Source organism: Botrytis fragariae, assembly GCF_013461495.1.
Source record: "Botrytis fragariae strain BVB16 chromosome Unknown tig00000225, whole genome shotgun sequence".
Lineage (NCBI taxonomy): Eukaryota > Fungi > Ascomycota > Leotiomycetes > Helotiales > Sclerotiniaceae > Botrytis > Botrytis fragariae.
Genome location: NW_023501002.1, coordinates 306740 through 326104, shown reverse-complemented (window position 1 = coordinate 326104; position 19365 = coordinate 306740). Strand labels below are relative to the sequence as shown.

Sequence of the window (19365 nt, the reverse complement as noted above, 5' to 3'; positions counted from 1 at the left end):
CAATCTACATCAGCCCACATTTCCTAAACCAGCATTCAGCTTCCTCAACCTGTGAGAAAGTGTCAGTAGTGTCTGCTGAAATCTGCTTCACAAGAATCGCTCACTTTCGTCTGCTCCTCGCATGCAGTTGCCGACCTTACTTTCCCAGGAGGCAGTGGCATTTCATCAAACGTCTTGGCAGCCCCCGTATTCTTTACCAAGCTCGGTAAGTTCTCATCGCTGCTAAGTTCTTCCACAAATCTGGATGTTCGACCTTTCGCTATCATTCCTGAATGAAAGGTCTGTGGCTGCGCAGCTGAACCGGAGATAATGGAAGAGTTTCTAAGCATTGTGTTCCGACCTCGGCAGGGGCTACGCAGCGCTGTAGATTTTCTTCTGGGGTTTCTCTCTATAGATTTTTCATCTGCCCATTTTGTAGTTTCGGAGTATCTTGGTTTCAAATCTTCGGCCATAATGGGAAATGAAAGTTGAAAGTGTATTTCTAGCAACATTATTGCGAGCAGAGCCCCGATATATATTCATACAAACATAAAATTCTTTGATTGACTTTAGTCGTTTGAGTCACCTTCTAAGAATGGTCCAGACCTTGATAGACATATATTTCGAATGAATGTTTCGATGACAGATGAGAATCCAGCTTCCAGATTTGCAGAGACTGGTCTTACTTCTAGAAACTTCCTGCTCTGCCTGTCTTTGTTGTTGATACACCGTGCGCGGAAATTCAGCATTGTTGCTTGGTTTCACATCTTCTCACCCAGAAATTCAGAGAACAGCACCAAATCAAGATGTTGACCCTCTGTGGAGGACTTGTCTCAAAGAAGCAGCCTGGATGACAGGCTCATTGAAATATTAGTCTTCGTGTAAGTGCACCCGAAGATTATGAAGTATAGCAAATATGTGTGGTTATAATGAAAGCAATAGTAGTTGAATAAAGATGTGCTTTTTTAGACTAATAAAAATATCTCCGGAAAGAAAGCCTGCTTCCTATACTGATGACTACTAACTCGGTTGTTATCCTTGGCGATGTTACTGATAAAATTGAAGTCTTCGGCTCCAAAACGTACCTCCAAACCTTATTCCAATTATTGTTGTGCCTTTGAATTCTAAAATTCTGATGTGTATCTTCGACGTCATAAGAACCCCCACTAAAACCCCATCCAGACCTCCACGCATATCTCTCTCATACTAAGCTCTAGAACAATGCTCCGGTCCCTTAAACATCAACTCGAACATGTCCTTCTTGTCTTAAAAATTGATTAGCAACTGGCAACTGGCAACTTCTCGAATGCTCCGTGGAATACTTACTGATGATTGCCCGTTTCTTGGCAACGTGACCTTTCTTTGTGACGCCAGGCCCACTCTTTCTACATGATCATTAGCGAGATCTCCTTACAACATTCGTATGAATGGACGGGTAGTGCCAGCAACGACTTACCCAATTGCGCTCACGTTATTTTCGCCATGGGATAATTTAGGATTCTTGCTCTTAGTCGAAAATTGTGAAATGGGTAGATTGGAAATAGGATCTCTATATCTTGGCGTAGGGTCTGATTCTAGTAATTAGAGACCGAGCATTAGTGGAAGACCAGAACAACACAAGTTTGAGTAAATTCCAACCTTCGCTAGTCCCACTCCAAGTATCCTCCTTATAATGTGTATCTTCTTTTGCTTGCACGGGAACCAACCCACATCGCTGCAGCACCGCGTAATGTCTAATCTGACTCTCAAGAAGGTCATCCACGACGAGCTCGTACGATTCTGCATCATGATTATCGAGTAATTCCTGGCGTCTCCTCTTCTTAGTTTCAGCTCGAGTTTCTTGAATATCCTCTGATGTCTCTTCCGTGTCAGACAGTGTCTCCGAAGACAGCCTTTCGTCTTCCGATCCCTCAAGTGTAGCCACGGTTGTTTCTCCAGAGCTAGTCATAGGTGGAATCATGCTATCTATGCGTTCTCTGCACATTTTGTAATCTCTGTACCGTTCTTCAGTGTTTTCGGCTTCAATTTGATGATTGATCCCCATGAGAAGTCCGAGATCGACAAACGGCGTATTAGTGGTAGATTTCGTGTGATTTGGCTCCATGATAAGTTAAGTTGATGAAAGATTTTCTGATCTTAGGTTCCGTAATACAATCAAATAAGTAATAAAAACAAAAGTGTTTGTTTCGTTGTTCATTCGTGAGAGGAAAGTAGGAAATTCAAGGTGATTAGGAGCCCCTAGAAATAGGGATACTCGGTTGACTCACAAAGTAGGTTGATTTTAGTGAATTGATGAATATAACACCACAATGTGAGTGATATGCGAGATTTACACCACTACAAATATATCTTGATGGTAAAAATGACCACGCAAAACAAAATTCAATTGAATTGGACTCGAATTGCTAGGTTTAACTAGAGTGAAAGTGCATGTGCAAATGAACGTCCTCCGAAATCACCAAGAACATCGCGATGTAACAATAATTCGCACCATCGTATACATAAAGCATTTCTAGCAAATGCTCCCATGCTAAGTAATTCTAGTTCTTTCGGGATCTACTTTTTGTAATCTAAAAATCCCCACTCTTCTCACAATTGACGGTCTGCTCTTCGTACACAGTATACAATAATAATCATAAACTTAAATCGAAAATAAGCTCAACACTTTGAAGCGAGCGGGATAGAAGTCCAATATATCGCTGCAACTTTGCATAACTTTGCACAAATAGAGACCGTAAAATTATGCAAGCCTCCCGTCAAAGTAGCTAAAGTCGAGAAACCTTTCGATATGTTGAACTTCCATCTTCAATATCATAGTACAGAATGAGAGGAGACGGTTCTAGGAACCCTCACTTCTTCATCGAGAGACATGAAGCTCCTCTATTTCTCTTATGTTTTCTCGTTCCCCCCTTCCTATTCTTCTTTTTATTCTTCTTTACTCTATCGTCCTCCTTTTCCTCAATAGTTGCTTTTTTCACTTTCCCGTCAAACGTAAACTTAAGAGACTCGGGAATTTGCTTTGCCAAACCAAATACATCGTGTAGTTCCTGCTTCTCTAAGCTAGCAGCAGCCCTAATCTGATCCAAATTGGGATGTATCTCCTTCAATAATACTTCGAGGTATTCTTCAATATCTTCCTCCGGCTGCTTTCCATCTATGACTTCTTTCTCGACTTCGACAACGGCCTCTCTCTCCTCAATCGTGGATATGTGACTCTCATCAACAGTCAACATTCCAAAAGTATCAACTAATTGCTGCGCAATGTCAAACATTACGTTCCAATCTTCACTTGAGCAACCAGCAGCTTCCATTCTTCTTAAATCTTTATACACGTTTTTAATCAATTTTTCCGTGGCTTTCTCGAGCTCCAGTTGCGAATTGATTGCTGCGCACAGCAGATGTGCGACGCGGTATTCATCGTTGATCTGTTCTTCGATGCTCGACATTGTGCGATTGAGAAGTAGTTGAATCAAGCCAATCTGGTCGAAAAGAAGACTGAAGTATAGAAATCTTTGAGAATTGTCCGCCGTCTGTTTTCGAGGTCTCCGAGAGCCCAGGTTTCTGCTATCATTCGAACGCTTCGAGTTTCGCTGACTGTGCCCAAGAGAGAACTAAACTATCCGCCGCCGGTCATTGAACTCCTTGGACGCCTGAGTTTGTACTATTCTTCGAATGATCTAGCCCCAGCCTTTGTGCCAGTGTCCTCGTTGCTGATGAAAAGAGTTGAATATTCGATTCCTCGCCGCTTATCTCGGAATTCCTCTCACTTGCTTAAGTTTGTGCAATTCCTTGGAGTGCTTTAGTTGTCAAAACTTATGGAGCGTGACAAGCGTGATAGAAAAGAGCACCAGAATATAGGAAACTTCTCCCAAATAAATTGCCAGCAGAGTTCTTTTGAAGGTGTCTAGAGAAATGAGATGATGGTGCCGTAAAAATTGTTGAAAGGGTAGGTCGACTCCAAAATGAAGATTGGGATTTCAAAAATACAAACATGGCAGGTACGAATGACTCCGGATGTACATCACAAAGGTTAAATCAACTCACAAACTTGACACATGCTTTCGTAAACGTTCTGGGAGCGTATAAGTTTGTTCCATGTTGAACAAAATCAGGACAAAATAAATACTGGGTATGTGTTTGAGGTAGTGATTATATCAAAGTTAAACCGAAGCTGTGTAAAATGTAGCAACTCATACACTTGGTCACATATAGCCCGCCACCCCGAAACATATTGTCCAGTGGAATTCTATGTGTGAAATATTCTTGCATGAGTGAAACATGGCTTTTAACTTGAAGAATTAAATTCATTATTTTGAGCATTATCAGAGCTGATAGTTGGTTGTAGAGTTATGGAATCCGAGTTCTCCATTTGAAAGTTTGGCTGCTCCGTCGAATCTTTTATTTCGGAATTTCTTTGCTCAATATGATGCTTGGTCATCGATGAGGAGTTATAGGACCACACGAGTGCTTTAGAATCATTCAAGACCTCCGCTTTCCGTCATAGTTGCCATACCGTTGCTTTTGGATCAAAGCCATTAATTCCTACCATATACCTCACCAGATCCTGATGTTTCTTGACCAAAAAATCTTTGAGTTTCCGAGAGTATGTCCCTTCCTGTGAATAATCTAAGTTTGAATCGAAATTTTCCCCTCCTGGGTAAAAATCTTGTCAGTACGGGGGCTGGAAGTTTGAGCTTTCGGGTGGTATTGGAATAAGGATACAACTTTGCACTTTGGATAGTGATCCCGTGATAGGTTCACTCAATATGTCTTAATATCAGAGCAGTCGATGTTGGATATCCGAGAAAGCATTGAAAGGCCATATTAATGTTGCACCGTAAGATTGCATAATGGGATGTCATTTTTCATGGAGGATTTTATTTCTATTACACTAGGTATTGAAGGATAGATATCCAAAAGTGAGGCAGTTCTTTCTGTATTGAGCGTCAACCCTCCCATTCCAAGCTAAGCATCCAGCACCCGTGATAGTATCTACCGAATGATGTTGTTGGATCTCTTTATTTGTAGTTAGTAAATGGACTTAGACCGCTGCTATGAGCTTACCATATCATTGTTTTGTCCTAATTAGACCTTTTTTCCACCCATCCATTGGCCTTTTCTTTCTGCAAAGCTGCAATTTCAGCCTGATCTTTCGGCTTGTCATCTTTCAATTTAGTAATCTCCTTTTTGTTATTTGGAGTTCTCATCTCCAGAAGCTTTTTATTTTCCTCAAGCTCCGCTGCCCTCCTCTCCAACCTTTTTATCTCGCTCTTGATGCCTTCCGACGCCTCAGCCGACGCCTTAGAGGCTCTCATGGCCTGATTTATCTTCATTTTGAGGTCGTTCTGGATTAACAATTAGATAAGCTAAAAACATTCCTAAAGAGCAAATCTTACCAAGGACACTAGGGGAGAAGATTAACTTAAGTGTGTATTAAGCTTCACTATTCGACAAGGTGAAGATATGTAAATAGCTATCTGGATCTGTTTGATGTACTTAGCGACAACCTCTATTTTAACCAAGGGTATATCATAATACTTGGCAGTGTTTGGCTCGACTGTGTTGACCTGGATCTGAAAATTTTCTCAAGTTGTGCAAGTTGTGACGTTCGGTGCTTGGGTTCTTTGAATCTTGTCGTAGAACAGGAGCGAGAAGGGAGGAAGCAAAGGATTTTGTGGAAAAGGTAAAGGAAATTATGTCAGATTAATTTTACTTTCAGTCATGGTATGAACGCTCTCAAGAATCATTTATGACTCTAAATTGGCTACGCCGTGAGTGTTCATCGCGAAACGCTTGAATCCAGTCAAGCTTTCTACTGAGTGACAATACAATGGTACAATAAGATGCATTCACTGCGATAAAAGATTCTACTTGGTGATGTTTAGATTCATTTTCATTTGTATGTCAAGAACTATCAGAGCCATGCATAATTTTGCCCAAAATCGATTATTAAACCTCCAATTGAAAGTATCCCAGCCCATCAGTACCGGGCCTACTGTACTTATTTTCTCAGCTAACAACGTGCACTATTCAATTCCAGAACTACGGAGAGGGTATCAAGCAGTAACGTTCAGTCTAAGCCCTAGGTTACTTACTAACCTCATTGCCAATTCCAGTCTCTCCATTTGTGCGCTAAACTGCTATACCAATACGCAGCCTAGAGTTGATCCTCTCCCATTCCTCAGACAAACGGGTTCGAACCCCTCCTAAGAGAGCGTCAAGACGAACAATTTGCCAAGCAATGTTTGCTTGAGAAACATCTTTGACTATCTTATTCAACAAAGCGGGTGCAATGGCCCCCCCTCTGAAAAAGTATGAGATAACTTCACAAATATTTGCCTCGGGAGTGCAAACGATGTCATAAACATCATTCAAAAATGGATGAGGTATGTGTTGGATGTTCAAAATATCCCTATGAATATTGTCGATGTCTTTCCGAGTTAAAACTTCTGATGCAAAGTTGTGTGTAGCTCCGTCGACATATATACTGGCAATGCGAAGTGTGTATAGATTCCGGAGAGCGGTGATGGCTTCAATGCGGAGATCTCGATCACGAACTTTCTCTTTGAGCAAGGATATTCTTTTATCGAGCTCAAATTCAAGAATAGATCGCATCCGTTTGTAGACATCTCTGGAGTCCATATTCCTTTGGCTACTCGGTTAACGGTGTGACTTAGTGGGATAATTGCGGGTTGAACCTACAGCTGTTGAACCAGGTATTGTATGAAGCAGGAATGATGGTGGTGATGCGATGTGAAAAGTTCAGAGAAAGCTTTGCTGTGATGGATGGCTTGGGTCGAACGACTTGGGTTGGTGTTTTGAAAGTATGAAGTACAGAAGTTCTTTGAAATCGTTGGATTATGTTGCGGAGTGCGAGAAAAATCAAACTTTGAAAAAAAGGAAGATGCAAATCTGGACAAGTCTGGGACCATTATATGTTTCAGAGAATCATAAAACGCTACGTGAATGATGAACTGTATGATACAAAGTGAACAGTCAGGAGTAGTCAGAAAATGCTATTCGACAAGTCTTAAGATCTCGTTGATTCATATTGCCTCGTCATTTGTATTGTGACTCTAACATTTCCAAGCTGAAGACACCATTTATATCTCCTCAGAGTGTGAAAGAGATCGTGTTCTCATGTCTAATGACCAACACGATCAAACCCTGCCTGTGTACCCTCAGACGTCAACACCCAACTAGGACTGGGCCGGCACATCTTCATATTATGCATGATTCGGATAATAGTATAGGGGAATCACACTAAGATCCCAATACTATGCTCTCCTCTCATTCTTCCGAATTTGCAGGTACCACTGGGATATGATTCTTAAACTCCTGTAGGAGTTTTGAAAGGCAGATCAGCCCCTATCCTTTAATCACAGATCTTACGGAGGAGATTATACGTACTGGTGAAGGCTTTGATCACCTTTGATGTGCCTCTTATGACTTTTCTGAGAACATAACAGCGCTTTTTTGTAGGTGCTACAGCTGAAGCGTCACTCTGTAGCGTGTCGGGACATGAATAAACTCCATCCTTGATTGCTTCTTGGCTGCTTGTCGTGTTTGCAATCAAGATACCTCAAGGCTATGTGAGAGGTCTACACCATTTATGGTAATGACAGGAATAGAAGAATGGGTAAACATCTTGTAGATTGAATACAGTATGATATATGTATGTTGTGCTGTGAGGATATAGATTCTGTAAAGACTGGTGTATCTTTTTGTTTAGGTCTGAAATTTGATAGAAATGCTCAAAGTGAGTACAATCTTGTGGGCAGCGGTGAATAACATCCCCATAAACTTTCGGTTCCAAGAAACGACTTCAGCGACAAAGAAAAATAGCATCTTGATCACCAATTAATTACTTACTCACGGATCTTTGGACTTCTGCTAGTCGTGTCTCACATAGCGATAGCCTACTCATGATAGTTCTTCAAGTGTCACAAATGTCAGGGCGATCTAATCTGCAAAGGAAAATGCCTTGAGTTGACCATAATTTCGAGTCATATACGATAATAGAAAGTGGTGTGATCATGATTCAGTCAACTATATTGTAGTCATTCAAAGTATTTACTAGCTCAAACACACATCGAGGAATGGGCACAAATAGCTTGAACTTTTCCCATTTGGACTCCTGCAACATGTCAAGCAACAAACCAGAAATTTCACTTCCCACATAACAAGACATATGTATTAGAATATCTTTTTTACGCACAAGGCTCCCTACACCAAAGAATCCAAGAAACAATATCGAATTACACGAGTTAATCTCAAATCCTGTCGGCTTTCATATCTGTCTGTCTTCATAGACATCAGCCTTGTGGAGAACCATTGTAACAACCATTAATATCATATTCAACAAACGGCTCTTACCGCTCACTTCTTCAAAATTCTGCATCGGGTTGTCGAACAAATCCTACACTGCATCCCTACTCCAAATTCACGATGGATGAACGTACAATGAGTGAAGCTGAGTACCGTCAACGCCAGAAAATGAGGCTCGAACGTGAAAAGGAGATACTCAAATCGTTCCGCGAGCAGCTGGAAAATATCAAAATCTATGCTAAGAGATACGGCGACAGCATGTCAGCGTATATCAAGACCCCTCATGATGTACACGTGCAATACATGGATAGAGCAAGAGACAAAGTTATCTTGGGCGTTCACGAGTTGAAGCTTAAACAAGGAAGGCATCCAGAGGAATTGACTGAGTTGGTGACTCAAGCTGTGGTTTCCTTTGAGGAGTTGATAGGTGTAAATCTAGGTTTCGAGGAACGAGTTGAGAAATACAAACGTGAGAACAACACCTCAAAGGTACATAAGACCATACCCTACATCAAAAACTTTCGGTCATGCTAACTGAATTCATATAGGCAAGAATGATGGACCTCTTTCAGCGAAGACGCTCAAATGCACCCAAAGAGTCAGACTACACACCGGAAGAGATTGCAAAGTACGCAAGATTGGGTCTGCATCTAGGTCAATATAGGATGGGGCGGGATTAGAACGGACGATAAGGAAACTCTAAATTGGCGACTAAAGCAAACTTTCAATGTTAGGATCAGGGAATGGATCTCGGGGCTGGATATGCTGGTATGATAACAAAGGCCTTTTGAATAAACGTTGATATTACGAAAATAATTGCAGATGTACCTTTAGTTTAGTTTCCTCAGACTTAACGTCTGAGTCAATTATATCAAAAGTCAATATACATTGCTGAAATAGCGTTATTTGATTTGAGTGAATATTTTTTTTGAGCATTCACAGCACTAACTGATTGTATGCAGAACCTGTACACAAGATTTCAAGATTCATTATTATTAGACCCTCGCACAACTCATCCACGCATACAATCTTCTTGCCAAATACTTCCAGGACATAAACACAAGCACACCCGTGTCCTATAGGCCGCGAGCCCGTGAACTGTATTACACCTCTCGCGAATTACTTGCTTTATAATGGCTATTCAATATGTCTAAGTAATACCAAGAGAAAGATCAAGGAGCTCGCCGGAAGAACATGATACCGACGGATACTGGCAAAACAAAACATTCTGTACTGATGTCCAAGTAAGTACTATAACTCTCACTCGAATTCTGGCGCTTGCCACAACAGAAGGGTTTTATATTTGCCACTGGATATTCCGCATACTCTTCAGACGTTGTGATATGTATGAAACCCCAAACATGTACTTGGACGATGATTGGCGGACATCACTATACCGAGTTTCCGAAGGTTGGACGAGGTGGGGGATATTACACGTGATGTTCCCCAGAGATTCAATATATATATATTTAGCAACTGGAAAAACCTTTGTTTTTTAGATTGTGTGATTCTTTCTTGACTTCAAGATAAGATTTAGGGCATCTTTCAGTAATAGAAACTCGTAGAAACCCGATATTTCTTATTGATATTCCGACCATGGCCGAGAAGGATTCTACTACCCCGCGTTACGACCCCTCAATCTACGATACCCCTTTCTCAAAATTAGCAAACCCCAAACGAGTATGGATAGGGGAGCCTGGATCTGCTCTTGAAGGGATAGGTAAGGGTATCTTTACCTTTCTGAACTATAAATCACCTGACAAATACCATAGGTCGCCTATCCCTCCTCACACCCGGAATAGTCTCTTCGGCGGCGACTTCAGAGATCAAGACCGGTAGAAGAGTAGGTCTCGGATGGGACATGACAAAATTGGAGTATTCCCAATTTGGACGACAAAAATGTGGTCATAAGATTATTCCACTGAATGGACCAGGTGGGAGTGGATATGGAGCATGTTTTGATGATGTTTATCATATGAATCCCCGTAGGTTATGGCAATACTTCTTGTTAGTTTGGATGTCTTTAGCATGTCTTCACAAAGTTATCAATCGGATATCTCTTGATGATAGCTTCTCAATTAGATGATGGGTAAGTATCCATCTGAAAGAGGCAGGTAAAACCCACAATTTGTCGCTACCTAGTATATTTACCTCGAGTTCTGCCGGTTGAGATTATGACAAAATCAAGTCACACCTCCACAAGACACATAAAACTACAGCTTTGAATCCCAATTTTAAGACTTTACATATTTTGAATATCATACAAGCATTGGCTGACCTATAACACAAGAACAAAGCAGCCAATGGGATGGATTTCGTCACTACTCCCAGCCACGAAATACTTCCGACCCCTCTACATCACAAGACCGAGTATTCTATGGCGGCACTACGAAAGATGAGATTATGGATACATCGAATCACCGTATCGGGCTCCAACACTGGGCATCTGAAGGAATAGCCGGTTTGTCTTCACACTTCCCCTTCCACCATTTCATCTCGCATCTTCATGATACTTACTCTCAATCGCTTCTAGGCCGCGGTATTTTAATCGATTACGCTTACTGGTGCACCCAACAATCTCCACCCATCAAGTACACCAACTTTTCTCTGCACAACATCCCGTTCAAAACGCTCATCAAGATTCTCGCGGATCAAAACATAACCCCTCAACGTGGTGATATTCTCTTTATCCGCATGGGTCTAATTCCTGAATGGGATAGCTTCACCGATTCCCAAAAACAAGAATATGCATCACAAAGTACTCCTGAACATGCTGGTGTCAAACCTAGTTTGGAGTTATTAGAGTGGTTATGGGATAGTGGGATCTCAGCTGTGGCAGGCGATGCTATAAGCTGGGAGGTGTATCCCACACAAGGAGAGCTTAGCTGTCATGAATATCTGCTCGGAGGATGGGGAATGCCAATTGGTAAGTATTTCACCTTGGGTTCTAAGTTCTCTGTGATTTTCGATTTGTGTTCAATTTTCATTCGCTTTCATACGCCTGGCTTTGTATTCCATATAGAGAGAGAACTGGCGCGCAACTCGAAATCGATTAGCTTAACAATCATGCCTGCTAACTTGTTACCAACATAGGTGAAATATTCGATCTTGAGGCCTTGTCTCGTACCTGTCGCGAACTAAATCGATATTCGTTCTTCCTAACATCTATGCCGTTGAATATGCCAGGGGGAGTTTCTTCACCCCCGAATGCAATGGCCATCTTTTAGATGATTATTGGGAAATTGGAAAGGGCAGAAAAGACGTATGCGACAAGGATAGGAGACCAGAGAGGTTGAACGAAACCTAAGGACTGTGGGCATGATTTATTGAATTAGACACTGGTTGACAGTCATGAATATTGTTACACTGTGGTAGATTTGAAGACAAAACCTTTTCAGATAATATAAATTGAACGTTGTATTCCCTTTGGGACCTGGATCTTTGAAACCTATTATCAGTAAATCAACCTAACGCAACTCGAGCCAAGCCCACCGCTCTTCAATCACCCTCTCGCCGCTTCTACACCAACCATCCCCCGAAGAGAATGACCAGATTAGAAGATCGTAGAGAGTGTCAGACAGCAATGGACTTAGCCCAAGTTACGGATCAACTTCAGCGATCCCTAGGCTGTCCAATGTAACCCCCTCACCCCGATCCCCCGAAGGACACCGGAAGATTGGAAATCATCAAAGCTCAGCCTAAAGAACGATGAAATCGACCTAACGCAACTCTGGCCCAAGCCAGCACCCCTCCCCTTATGTTCCTGTTCTTTATCATTCCTCGACCCCCGAAGGGGACGAAGTCAAAAGACAGCAACAAAAGGTACAGGGATACTGGCTTGGGCCAGAGTTACGGGACAAGGCCGCCGGACTTGCACCCCCCGATGCTGTTCTTTATCATCCCTCGCCCCCCGAAGGGAGCGAAGTCAAAAGACAGCAACGGCAGAGTGAAGAGCTGGCAGCCTTGGCCTAGGCGACTGTCTTTTCAACCCACCACCGCTTGATCCCCCGCCAAAGCCGCCGAAACACTTTAGTCGATTCAATGAATCATCACCTCTTGACGCCCCGCTCTCGCCGCTCAAGCATCTTGCTCAATCTACTGAAGCACCGCGCTTGAGGACAGCCCGTATCCTCACGCAAGCATCCTGCTCGATGCTCGAATTATCCCCCTTGAGTTCCGGCTTAGCGGTCCAAATGATCTTACCCGATCATTAGCCAAGGCTAAAGGTCCCGAACCAAGTACCGCTATTCATCATTTCAATCTCCCCGAAGGGAGATCAATCAGAATAGCAGGAAATGATCCAGAGTTGATAGCCTCGATCTAATGAAGGGACGAGATGACTTGAACGGGTAAGGCGCGAAAGTCAAGGTGGAAGATTCGACGAATGGAGCAAAAATGGTTGCGCAGATAGGGCGCTGAAAACAATGGGCGATGATTCAATAGAAAGAACAAAGATGCTTGAACAGCAAGGCGCCGACATCAAAAGGTGATGATTCAATGAAAGGAACAAAATGTTTGAACGGCCAAGGCGCTGAATCCAAGAGATGGCTGGTTGAATCCAAATCGCCCTACGAAGGAGAAGAAGAAGAAAATTTTGAAAAGGAACGAGGAAACGGAGTCTATATATAGGTAAGAGAACTGAAATCTGTCAAGTAGATCACCACGCTAAGGAATCAACCTATAGTGAATATGACAGCTGCCAAAAGATTTACTACGCCCACTAAGCCTTCCATGACCAGTTCAGCAGACAGGTTCGGCCTTCAGCTTTTCTAGTGAATCGTACGAATGGACAAGGTTCAAGCTAACCATAATTCAGACTTTAGATAGACATAATGGTTCATACCACCCATTTACCATTCAATATTCACTTTCCCATCTGGCTTGATCGACAAAAAGTGAGTCTTAACCCATTGCGAGCACACATATTACTCACACTAACGATGAAAATGATACATTGCATGCAATACGGCACCAGTGGTACCTTCACGCAATCTATGACTTGCATATCGGAAGATTTTACTCGATCTAATAACTAGTCCCAACCGTTGACACTAGTGGAACACACTTGTAAAATGATCTAACACTGCCCCTCTGCTACGCAATGATGATCTTCATCTAGTGAATCCATAGCAATATTCAAAGCTATCCTTCATGAGTCAAAAAGTGAATATTCAATAGCTTTCAATCTTATTTTTCGTACCGATTTCTCCCGGAGTATTATTTGACCACGGTTAAGAAGACAATGGCGTAACAAAAGTGAATTTCTATTCTGGCTCCCACCATTGCTTCTTCTACCTCTTCAAATGAGACTAGAATCGACATCCTGATGTTTCCTCTAGTTTTGGCAGCCCAGGAATAGAGTGCCATTTCAAAGAAGCTAGATCGGAGGGAAGAGAATCTACGAGATCTCAACACTAGATAGATGGCCTTGCCTTGCAAACTTGTAGAACTCATCAACACCTTGTCCCTCATATGTAGACGAGGTTCGAAGCCAAAAAATAAACATGATACGTGTGCTTAGGATCACTCTTTGCTGTCATACTTCATTAGTTCCTTCGAGCTTCCAATTTACCATCAACGCACTCCCAAGCCTCCATTACCCCTGAGAGTTTCCTAGAATTCAGCTCATCCTGTTATGTTCCTGCTTTGATGGCATTATTGCTTAACTCTGTAAATAATGACTAGGTCAAGCAGGGTTAACTTCTGTAGCACATACGTGATGATAAGGTAGGCTTGAATAGACATGTAGGAACTATACATTCGATATATCATAGCACCCCTTTGCCTTTCCTAATTGCATTACTAAAATTGTAAAACGACACCAATATCAATATTCGACAGTGTCACAATCCGAAAACTGAAGAAGTTAAGTATTCAAAGGTGTAAACTTTTATTTTCTTGTGCCAATAGTTATATACTCGCTTTTGTATTTGCCCTATTTCATACGTAAGTACAACCTGGCCGCTTGCCTATTAAATGCCCATTGTCTTTCCCTTTCCTTGCCTCTCGCACCTCGGCAGTCATCCCTCCCTCATAGATAGCAGACCCAACATGAAAGGATTCTCCTCGTACTGAACTGACATGGATGACATAGCCCGAGTGAAAACCTATTTCACTTGCTCTTCGCGTCCCGTTTGCGCCCGAGTCATCCACCCGAAGATAACGGGAATTAAGTCTGACAAGTCTGTTTCTTGAATACTCGCTGATTATAGAGGGTTGACACTAACTCTCAAATTGGAAAGAAAAAGTTTAAACAACCAAAACGCCAAACAGATCCAGATGTATGAGCGTCCTTATCATGCAAGAAAAATATATGCAATGCACTGTAAGCAATGCACCAAAAATAACTCCTTAGTATAGATGGCTGACCCTAAGTCACCTCCCCAATTCATGATGGTTGTTTCGGTCGTTCGGGATTTCCATTGTCAGAAAGTCCAAATATGAATATGAACTGTTTTTATGAAAGACCCTCAATGAATTGTATTTATTTGGCATGTCAAAATGACTTCCACTGGCCACTGATTTGAAAACCGTTTTATTTTATAGCACTTCGTCTTCTTCGGTGATCCTGCCTACTCTCACTCCACCAGGACTAACTCTTTCGGGCCCCCTGAGTGGCTCTGGAGGTGGCTCGTCTATCATACAAGCGTTCTCAAGCATATTCGTCCATTTTCCACTTGTACCAGCATGACTATGTTTAAGATGTTGACGGAAATGATCCGCGCGAAAAAATTTCTTCGCATGGTTACATTCTCCAAACTTGTGCATGTCTTGTAAATGGGCACCCCTGAGGTCCCAGTCCTCACCAGTCGCCACAGGCATCGGAGATCCCTCGTGATTCGCAACTCCAGTTCTTGGGAAATCCTCACCGCAGTATCCACAAGTATCCGCGTCGTTGGGTCGTGAAGGAGAAGGATGGAAAGCATGCGCCCAATCTAGGAGAGCAGCACATGACCAAGAGTAACGACGCAGGTGCAAAGAATTCTGATGCCTTTCAGCCTCATTTTTGTTCTTGAAACGATTTCGACAGTATAAGCATTCATACTGCTTTTCTTGTTCATGCGTGCTAAATTGTGGTTAGTATCAGCAAACAGTTAGATTTTGAGTAACACTAACTTGAGATCTTCCTGGGTGTCAAATTTCTTAGGTTTTTTGGGACAGCATTCACAAATGAAACCGCCTTGTCTACTAGGAGCACTATTGTGTTTCACGTGTCCTAATGCCTCTGGCATTTTTCGCGCATTAGTCAGAGGTCGACTTTCAGATAAAGCTCGATGATGGGTTGTTCTAGCCGAAATTGAGCCCCTTGGGCTGGGATTTAACGACATTGAACCGTTATATGACATGTCGGTGTTGATATCCAAGGGTCCAGGTGAGAGGCCTCCATGAGACAGCCTACTGTACGAGCCCATGCTGGTCGCGCTACTAGCAGTCACTGATAATGTGGATGAAAATGAGTTCCTAGGTAAAGAAGTAGTAGATGATATAGACGTAGAGCTCGAGTGAAAGCGCGGACTTGGTGTTGAGCGTGAGCCAGATTCGCGACGTCGAGCAAGATCACTTGCACTGCCTACCGTGCGTAGTAGATGTAGACTATCATCTCGGGGAGGAGAAGATGCGCGTCGTTTTTGCCCGCCTGTAGTAGAGCAGGGAGAGTATCCTTCACTCCGACCATGATACTCTTCTCCTATCTGTAGTCGTCTCAGACCCGTTTCTTCCATATGGAAGCCCTCTTCGTATTCTGGAGAAGGCATCTGGAAGCTATCCCTAGATTGGCTGGCGATACTTGATGCGTCATCGGCTATGCTCCCTGACCTCATGTTGTAAGGGTGTGGTGACCTTTCGTTGTCTATCATATCGGTCGGTGACCTGAAGTCAAATGTATTCAAAGTGCTAAGTCTGGGATATGGATTGCCTGGTGAGATGCCGGAGGATAAAGGCGAGTCTGCCCACCGATTTATAGGACTCTCTGCAAGCGCCGGTTTGTGTGTATGGATTGGCAGAGAGAGTGGCTTGAGTGTAGGATGACCATGTTCCCGCGCTATTCTAGAGGTTGGTGATGCATCGTTTACAGATGAGCTGAACGGAGACTTCGCGAATTGTCTTGATGGTGTGAAATTATCTCCTCTGCTACCCAACTTTTGTAGTAATGATTTGTCGTATGCTTGAGCACTAGTTTGATATGTATCGTGGACAGAACTTTGAAAGCCTATTGAGGTTCTTGATCTGCGAAACGAAGAATTAGTAAAAGAAGGCACAAGAAAACACTTCGTAATCTTCAGTAAAGCATTGACAAGAGAACTGGCGATCCTGTTTGCGGGGTGACATGAAATCGGAGGCTCCGGCGTAATTTTAAGATAATAGCACTCACTGTGTCGACCCAATGCTTGCGTTGGAAGCAGAAAGACTTGAGTAGCCTTCATCTTTTGGCAGTGCAATTGCATGGTTGCTCGCATCTTTCGACGGATGGACAGTGATGGTGGCGTTGGAGCTTCCTCGACGTCCAATGTCTGGTCGCTCATCTGATATGCTATTGCGACTATAGCTCCCATACAGACTCGAGCCGGCGGGAACCGATGAAATATTTCTTCCCCAATCGAGTTCCCGATTTTGATTTGCCCACTGCCACGCAAGATCTCCCCCATTATCTGTGTCTGGAATGTATTTAGGTGGCGGTAAAGGAGGAGGGGGAGACTCTCTCGCGTTAGGTATAGACATTGGTCCAGCGGCGGCCCTTGAAGAGTTGGAAGAATGGTATTTGTGTTGATCTGAGTATCTATCGGGGTATCGATCGGGATGGTGAGAGTCTTGTACGTGGATTTCTGGTAAGGGTGTGCTGAAGCTCGGCTTTTGGCCACGCATAGGAATATCCATTGTGTAAGTTAAGCCACAGGCTGCGAAAATTAAGTGGATGTATATTGTAGTCTTCCTAACAACATGAGCTGACCTCGTCTTCGTCTAGAAGTCGCTAAGTCGGACGTGCCGTTCTGCTTGGGAGGGAAAGATTGAGAGTGGAGAAGAAGGGAAATCGCAACATGGATATTTTTTTTCCGAAGAGTATATTAGTTACAATAAAAGAGGTTGCGGATCACAACATCCGGTTCCAATGATATGTATTTTCTTCAATAGGACCAAATGCCTCTTGGAGTACGCTCGAAGAGTTCGCGAAGTTGACGTTGTTTTGCGAACCCTTCATAAAATGGGATGACGGGGCGAACGTCTGTGGTTATGAAAGGACGAAGAAGTACGGAGAGGTATGTTTCGGCCAATCTTTAGCGGAAGGGCTGAATGTGTACTAACAAAAAAAAACCTAAATTGAATCGAGAACTATTTCAGTCAGAAAAGTAAGTTCACATAGATATGGACGATATGGATAATAATGAGTATCAAATACATTTGTGTAGAGGAAGGCAGAGAGACCCTCAAGGCATATAAATATAAATAGATAGATAAACAAATAAATGACAAGTTAAATAGATGATAATAATGGCAACAATAGTAAATATTTCATAAAATATATACATACATACATTCAAATATAAGCTTTAAATTCTATCGTCGTACATAGAATGCTATTTCATTCGGTCGGTCCTCTCTCTTTCTCCTGCTTCCCTCTCTCATAAGCTCATGAGCCTTAAGAATACGAATGTCAAACAATAGGGCTGGGAAGCCAGGATTTCATTCGGGGAGTGGGAATGGTGATGATGGACGGACGGATGAGAGCGGAGGGAGCCAACCAAAAATTGAAGTTGATAGGCGGATTTCAAGTACCCAGGTATCCGTATCCTTATGGGTTAAACAGAATGGATTATGGTATGGGTGGGTGTATGGGTTCACTGAGGGTAAAGGGTGGGACTTATTATACTTCTGTAGAGCGAAAAGAACGAGGTGGAGCATTCGGACACAGGGGACGAGGACTTAAGAGGATGGATCATTAAACTCCTCAAGGCAAGGACCACAAAGCCTTCTTCGTTTTGGGAATAAAGTATGAATAAAGTATAGCAAGTAGATAGAAGTAGATTAAAGTAGATAAAAGTCTTTCCTCGAGTAGACGAGGATTACAGCGTTAGGGGTTCGGTATTCGAGTCGTATGTAGGTCTGTCCAGATGAGTGTTCGGTAGTGTAAATCTTAAATACTGTACTTCGTTCGCTAGTTCATGACATTATTACTCTGGAGGCAGGTATAGATGGAGTAGATACCTACCGATGCATCTATAATAGAGTTGGAATTTCGGACATTTTCGCCTTTCTCGCCTTTGCAAATTATGAAGGGTAAGATACTGGTCAAAGCCAAGACAATCGAAAGGCTGTTTGTCTCAATTCCCGGCGCACGGTAGTACGATAGGGTGAGTTCTTTTTCTACGAGGGAGAGAGGGGAGTACCAACTCAAAATAGGAAATGAATTGAGTCGATCCAATTTGGGGAAGTTGCGATGACAATTAATGATGTTGATAAATGACTGAGCTCCTCTCAATCCTACTTTAGACGTTCTTGTGTTAGGTTGATGTGAACACGGCGGATTAGGGCTATTTTTCGGATCTGTGTACTGCTTGATTTCATGTACAAGGGAGTACGTATGGTGGAAAGTGGATACAATAATACGATGAAATACAGATGGCGGCAATTGATCAAAAGAAGAGAAGAGGATGCTGACTTTCAAAGGAGGGGAAGGACGAGGTAAGAGGATAGTAAGAGGGGAGGTAGGTAATTGTCAGTCGTCAGTCAGTCAGAGTCAGCTCACCCGAGTGAGATATACCGTAAGAACATTGTAAGATGCAGATTCCGGTACGTGCTATCCATTTTGTCGTTTCACAAAGTCATCTCTCTAACGTGATTCTATTCTTCTGAAATGTACTTTCAGTCTGATTGATCCAGTGTTGTTCATGGTCTTGCGAACCAGGTTCATTCACGAGTGTTGAGTCTTACCTTGCGAGGCCGTATAGGCTCATTCTTAGGCTACCCGCTGTGAATATGTGATGCGCGTAATTCATGAATCAAACCGGCGCCAATGGGATGTTTATAAACTATTAATCAAGCCCCATAAAGTTGCCCTCTTGC

At 42.7% G+C, this 19365-nt stretch overlaps 10 protein-coding genes across 10 annotated transcripts; 2 read left to right on the top strand and 8 right to left on the bottom strand.

The window, feature by feature from the left end:
• Positions 1–4: 4 nt before the first annotated feature.
• On the bottom strand, positions 5–452 carry Bfra_011176ia (uncharacterized protein; the record flags this gene model as incomplete). The annotated part of the gene is made up of 2 exons (XM_037341507.1): positions 5–49; positions 105–452. 2 exons carry the CDS (start codon positions 450–452, stop codon positions 5–7), a joined length of 393 nt encoding a protein of 130 aa, XP_037188319.1.
• A 733-nt stretch (positions 453–1185) lies between these two features.
• On the bottom strand, positions 1186–2083 carry Bfra_011175 (uncharacterized protein; the record flags this gene model as incomplete). The annotated part of the gene is made up of 4 exons (XM_037341506.1): positions 1186–1244; positions 1306–1364; positions 1436–1553; positions 1618–2083. The coding sequence occupies 4 exons, from the start codon at positions 2081–2083 to the stop codon at positions 1186–1188; spliced, it is 702 nt and encodes a 233-aa protein (XP_037188318.1).
• A 745-nt stretch (positions 2084–2828) lies between these two features.
• On the bottom strand, positions 2829–3425 carry Bfra_011174 (uncharacterized protein; the record flags this gene model as incomplete). The annotated part of the gene is made up of 1 exon (XM_037341505.1): positions 2829–3425. One exon carries the CDS (start codon positions 3423–3425, stop codon positions 2829–2831), a length of 597 nt encoding a protein of 198 aa, XP_037188317.1.
• Positions 3426–3640: 215 nt separating this feature from the next.
• Positions 3641–4417, bottom strand: Bfra_011173 (uncharacterized protein; the record flags this gene model as incomplete). The annotated part of the gene is made up of 2 exons (XM_037341504.1): positions 3641–3729; positions 4270–4417. The coding sequence occupies 2 exons, from the start codon at positions 4415–4417 to the stop codon at positions 3641–3643; spliced, it is 237 nt and encodes a 78-aa protein (XP_037188316.1).
• A 643-nt stretch (positions 4418–5060) lies between these two features.
• Bfra_011172cb (uncharacterized protein) lies at positions 5061–5312 on the bottom strand (the record flags this gene model as incomplete). The annotated part of the gene is made up of 1 exon (XM_037341503.1): positions 5061–5312. The coding sequence occupies one exon, from the start codon at positions 5310–5312 to the stop codon at positions 5061–5063; it is 252 nt and encodes an 83-aa protein (XP_037188315.1).
• Positions 5313–6111: 799 nt separating this feature from the next.
• Positions 6112–6621, bottom strand: Bfra_011172ca (uncharacterized protein; the record flags this gene model as incomplete). Its single annotated transcript, XM_037341502.1, has 1 exon — positions 6112–6621. One exon carries the CDS (start codon positions 6619–6621, stop codon positions 6112–6114), a length of 510 nt encoding a protein of 169 aa, XP_037188314.1.
• A 733-nt stretch (positions 6622–7354) lies between these two features.
• Bfra_011171 (uncharacterized protein) lies at positions 7355–7626 on the bottom strand (the record flags this gene model as incomplete). The annotated part of the gene is made up of 2 exons (XM_037341501.1): positions 7355–7560; positions 7587–7626. The coding sequence occupies 2 exons, from the start codon at positions 7624–7626 to the stop codon at positions 7355–7357; spliced, it is 246 nt and encodes an 81-aa protein (XP_037188313.1).
• An 801-nt stretch (positions 7627–8427) lies between these two features.
• On the top strand, positions 8428–8987 carry Bfra_011170 (uncharacterized protein; the record flags this gene model as incomplete). Its single annotated transcript, XM_037341500.1, has 2 exons — positions 8428–8796; positions 8856–8987. 2 exons carry the CDS (start codon positions 8428–8430, stop codon positions 8985–8987), a joined length of 501 nt encoding a protein of 166 aa, XP_037188312.1.
• Positions 8988–9903: 916 nt separating this feature from the next.
• On the top strand, positions 9904–11534 carry Bfra_011169 (uncharacterized protein; the record flags this gene model as incomplete). Its single annotated transcript, XM_037341499.1, has 5 exons — positions 9904–10027; positions 10080–10292; positions 10598–10768; positions 10841–11233; positions 11401–11534. 5 exons carry the CDS (start codon positions 9904–9906, stop codon positions 11532–11534), a joined length of 1035 nt encoding a protein of 344 aa, XP_037188311.1.
• Positions 11535–14847: 3313 nt separating this feature from the next.
• Bfra_011168 (putative c2h2 finger domain protein) lies at positions 14848–17181 on the bottom strand (the record flags this gene model as incomplete). Its single annotated transcript, XM_037341498.1, has 3 exons — positions 14848–15373; positions 15424–16533; positions 16679–17181. The coding sequence occupies 3 exons, from the start codon at positions 17179–17181 to the stop codon at positions 14848–14850; spliced, it is 2139 nt and encodes a 712-aa protein (XP_037188310.1).
• Positions 17182–19365: the final 2184 nt, after the last annotated feature.